We start from the raw sequence: 4,171 nt of genomic DNA, 5'->3' as shown, positions 1-4,171 counted from the left end.
GCTGTCCCCACAGGTGTCCCGGGCTGTCCCCCGGGGCCGCCGCCCGCAGCGCGGGTGTGAGGAGGGGGCGGGCGCTCGGCGGTGACGGGTGGGCGGCGCGGCCAATGGCGGGCGAGGCCGCAGCGGCGCGGGGCCAATGGGAGCCGCCTGCGGCCCTTGAAGGGGCGCGCCGCGGAGCGCGGCCGCACTGCCGCCCGCCGCCGCCGGGAGACGCGGCCGGCCCGGGGCAGCCGCACGGTCCCCCGCCCCCAGCCGCCTCCCGCCGGCGCTCCCATGGAAAAATCCAAAAATTTCCGCATCGACGCGCTGCTGGCTGTCGACCCCCCCAAGGCGGCGGCGGCGGGGCAGAGCGCGCCGCTGGCCCTGGTCACCTCGCTGGGTGGCAGCGGTAGTAGCAGCAGCGGGAGCGGCAGCCCTCCGTCCTCATCCTCCTCTTCCTCGTCCTCTTCATCCTCCTCCGAGCACCCCGCCGGCGGCCCCACCGACTGCCTGCGCACCGACAGCCCCTCTCCGCCGCGCCTCCTGGCCGCCCACTGCGCCCTGGTCCCCAAGCCCGGCTTCCTGCCCGGGACGGGCACCGGCGCCCACCCGCACCACCACGCCTCCGCGGCCGGCATGGCCCTGGGACTGCACCCCGCGGCGCCCGGCGGGCCGGGCATGCCGGCGCAGGCGGCCCTCTACGGGCACCCGGTGTACGGGTACTCGGCGCTGGGCGGGCAGCACCCGGCGCTCTCCTACCCCTACTCGCAGGTGCAGGGAGCACACCCCTCCCACCCCGCCGCCGACCCCATCAAGCTCAGCGCCGGCACCTTCCAGCTGGACCAGTGGCTGCGGGCCTCCACGGCGGGCATGATCCTGCCCAAGATGCCCGACTTCAACTGTGAGTATTTGCCTCCCTCCACGGCAGCCGCGTCCCCTCCATCCCCTGTCCCGCTGCAGGGGCCTACCGGGAGCTGCTTCCTTCCGAGAAGGTAGAAGTCCCCTCCTGCCCCCGCCTAAACAAGCTGCGGACTTAAACTGGAAGCGACGCTTTTATTTTTTGAAAAATTATATTAGAAGAAATAAACAGCGCTCCGCGATAGGAAATGGGGATGTGCGGTCACTTCTCCATTCCCGGCCCTTGAGGAGCCCCGGACAGTCCGGCCTCTCACGGCAGGTTAAACGGGAAGGTGACAAATTGCTCCGTGCCTTTGCAAATGCCTTTTCTCGCCGTTCCTGGAGGGCAAAAGCCGGCCGGGGAGGGGCCGTGGGGGTTGGTGGGGACAGAGCAGGGGCAGGAATCTCCAAAATCCCAGTTTCAGTGTAACCCTCCGAAAGCGAGGTGGCAGGTCGCATCACTCACTCACCGATCTTAATTTTATTTCTCCTGCATCGGGAATAGGCATATAACAATGATGTCAGGTCTCCTAGGCAAAGGGATGTAGGGAGGATCTGGGATCTGCCAAAAACTTGGGGGTCTGCGTTCCCCGGGGGATAATGAGCAGGAGAGAAGTACAGTCAGAAGGGTTTAGATTTGGCCCAGGAAAGGCTGGGAGTGCTGAATGGAACCAGGCAGCTCCGGAGTCCCAGCAAACCGCGGTGCCGAGCTCTAGGCCTCGCGGCGATGGGGAACTTGCGTGCATCTGGTTTAAGCAAAGATCATTTTCGGAGGTGTGAGCTCTCGGTGGGAATGGCCGGTTTAACAATACCGGAGGTGTAGTTTTACGAAAATCATGCCAGGAAAAGAATTGGGATTTTTTTTTTTTTCCCCTTCTCCTGCTCTACACACACATTCGCAGACAAAAAAGTCCATTGTTTTCCCTCGAATTGGGGTTGTTTAGACTGGAACATTCAGGAAGAAAAAATAATTAGGAGAGCTGTCAGAGCCCTGCCTCTCAAACAAGGGGCAGAGGGGAATAAATAACCGAGCGAAACGAGCCTCAGAAAATCGCACCGCAGTGAGAAAATCTCCCGGGCGCTGCGGCCGGGAGCGGACACTGTCCCTTTCTTTCTGCTGCTTTAGCGAGCTGTCTCCAACCGCGGCCGGGGAGCAGGAGCCGCCCTTTCCCAGATTTTTTTTTTTATTATTATTATTTTCGAAACCAAATAAGTCAAAGTATCAAAATACTTTGAGAAATGGGCAGTAGCGCTGCTGGATCGCATGCTCAGGGATATCGAGGCCTTCGAAGGGGCTCAGTTCCCGCTTGCTTGTGGCTGAGTCTTTTTTGGTTTGTTTTGGTGGAGTTTTTTTTCCTCTCTAATAAATCCTTAGTTTTAATTATTATGTTTTGAATGAGGAAAACACGCCTTCCCCCCCCCCCCCCCCCCCCCCCCGTTTCCAAGACCGTTTTCTAGTCCTCTCTGCTGATTTACTCATCGAGGAGCGGCTGGTGCCCGGCGCTCGCAGGGCGCGGAGCGGGCCCCAGTCTCGGTCCCGGCCCTGGTTCCGGCCCGCCGGAGTTGTGCCCGCCTGCAATCCCGCTAATTAAACGGATATGGGCGGGCTGGGAGAGCGGCAGGTTTAACTAAAACATTAAATGGGGCAAATTGCCGCTCCCTGGAGAGCCCCGTGCCCCTTCGCCGCGATCCCTGGCTTCGGTTTATTGTCTCGCGTTTGTTAGGCTCTTGGGAAATCAAGAGACATATTTTCCTTTATTTAAGAGATTTAATTTAATTCTTTCTTTTTTTTTTTTTTTTTTTTGGTCCCCATGGGCGATCCCCTGACACTGTGGAAGCAGAGAAACCCCGGAGCCAGAGGGCCTGGAGGCTGGAGGAGATCCCTGCCTCGGTCCGTGCTCCGGTGGATAATGGTCCATCCTTGCTTCAGTCTCACACGCAGAGTCTTTCCTGCCTCCCCACTTCTCACTGCCCTCCCTGCGGACGCACGGCCGCAGCAGGGCGGCTCCGCGCTCACCTCCGCGCTCCCCCTTCTCCTTTCCTAGCCCAGGCGCAGTCCAACCTCCTGGGGAAGTGTCGCCGGCCCCGCACGGCCTTCACCAGCCAGCAGCTGCTGGAGCTGGAGCACCAGTTCAAGCTCAACAAGTACCTCTCCCGGCCCAAGCGCTTCGAGGTGGCCACGTCGCTCATGCTGACCGAGACACAGGTGAGTGCCCCGGCCCCGCGGCGAGGGGGGGCGGCGGTGGCTGTCCTGGCGGGCGGTGGATGAGGGGATGTGTTTGTGTCCCGTCTCCCCCAGGTGAAGATCTGGTTCCAGAACCGGCGCATGAAGTGGAAGCGCAGCAAGAAGGCGAAGGAGCAGGCGGCACAGGAGGCCGAGAAGCAGAAAGGGGGCGGCGGCGACGACAAGGGGGATGAGGACCTGCTGCTGCCCGCCCCCGAGAAGAGCGGCGGGAGGAGGATGCGGGATCTGCCCGATAGCGAACCTGAGGACGAGGAAGAGGAGGAGGAGGAAGAGGAGGCGGCGGCGGCAGCCGGGAGATGCTGCCCGTACCACTCCTCCGACTGCTCCGAGGCGGACGAGGAGGACACGCAGCCCCGGGGCCGGCACGGAGCCCCGGCGCAGCCCCAGTGAGCCCCCCCGCACGCCCCGCTCCCTCCAGCTGTCCCACCGCGGGGGAGTCCCGCCGCTCCTGGTTGGCACCGGTCCCGCTCCCGCCTTGCTCTGATTTCTCCCTGCTTGGAGAGGGATGGAGAAGAGGATCCTCCGCATGCCGGGCGGGGAAGAGGATTTATCATGAATACAGTGTTATTATTGACTGAAAAACAGACAAAACTTGAGCTCCCCCAGCCCCCCATCCCTGCCCTCTGGAAGCGCGTCCCTTTCGCTGAGTATTGGAAATGTTTTGTTCTTACTTATATATCGGGAAAACTGTTTATGTCATGAACGTTAAAACTGCTGGAAATCTCAATACTGTCTTTATTTTTGTATATCGTATTTATAAAAAAAAAAAAATTACCTCTACTTATGCATGCTAAATTATTCCCCAGGTCCTCCGGCCCGTGCGATGGGGTGGAAAATAAACGGCGTTTTTTACCGGAGGTGTATGAGCACTCTGTGAGGGGAGGATGCTCGCCGCTCCCGGGCCCGAGGCCTCCCGGTGCTCTGGGAGGTGCGGAAGCGCTCGGGAGAGAAAGGGAGGAACCACTTCCGACCCGAATTTAGCCCAGTGCCGCCACTGCCGTGTACTGTCTGATATCGGCGCGGCCTCAGCACAGGGGAGAATCCGCCCCC

The 4,171-nt window shown here is 60.9% G+C and overlaps 1 protein-coding gene across 1 annotated transcript; it reads left to right on the top strand.

The window, feature by feature from the left end:
* The first annotated feature begins 273 nt into the window (after window positions 1–273).
* MNX1 (motor neuron and pancreas homeobox 1) lies at window positions 274–3,954 on the top strand. Its single transcript, XM_048322403.1, has 3 exons — window positions 274–880; window positions 2,922–3,082; window positions 3,176–3,954. The coding sequence occupies exons 1-3, from the start codon at window positions 274–276 to the stop codon at window positions 3,509–3,511; spliced, it is 1,104 nt and encodes a 367-aa protein (XP_048178360.1). The 3' UTR covers window positions 3,512–3,954.
* The last annotated feature ends 217 nt before the right edge of the window (window positions 3,955–4,171 follow it).

Source organism: Corvus hawaiiensis, chromosome 1, assembly GCF_020740725.1.
Source record: "Corvus hawaiiensis isolate bCorHaw1 chromosome 1, bCorHaw1.pri.cur, whole genome shotgun sequence".
In the NCBI taxonomy this organism is placed as follows: Eukaryota; Metazoa; Chordata; class Aves; order Passeriformes; family Corvidae; genus Corvus; species Corvus hawaiiensis.
This window is presented reverse-complemented; position numbering and strand designations above follow the sequence as displayed.

Excerpts from the sequence above, each read along its gene's own strand:
- MNX1 (XM_048322403.1), top strand. The coding sequence starts at position 274 with ATGGAAAAATCCAAAAATTTCCGCATCGACGCGCTGCTGGCTGTCGAC. Across the intron at positions 881-2,921 it reads CAAGATGCCCGACTTCAACT|CCCAGGCGCAGTCCAACCTC; the intron begins GTGAGTATTTGC and ends CTCCTTTCCTAG. Across the intron at positions 3,083-3,175 it reads TCATGCTGACCGAGACACAG|GTGAAGATCTGGTTCCAGAA; the intron begins GTGAGTGCCCCG and ends CGTCTCCCCCAG.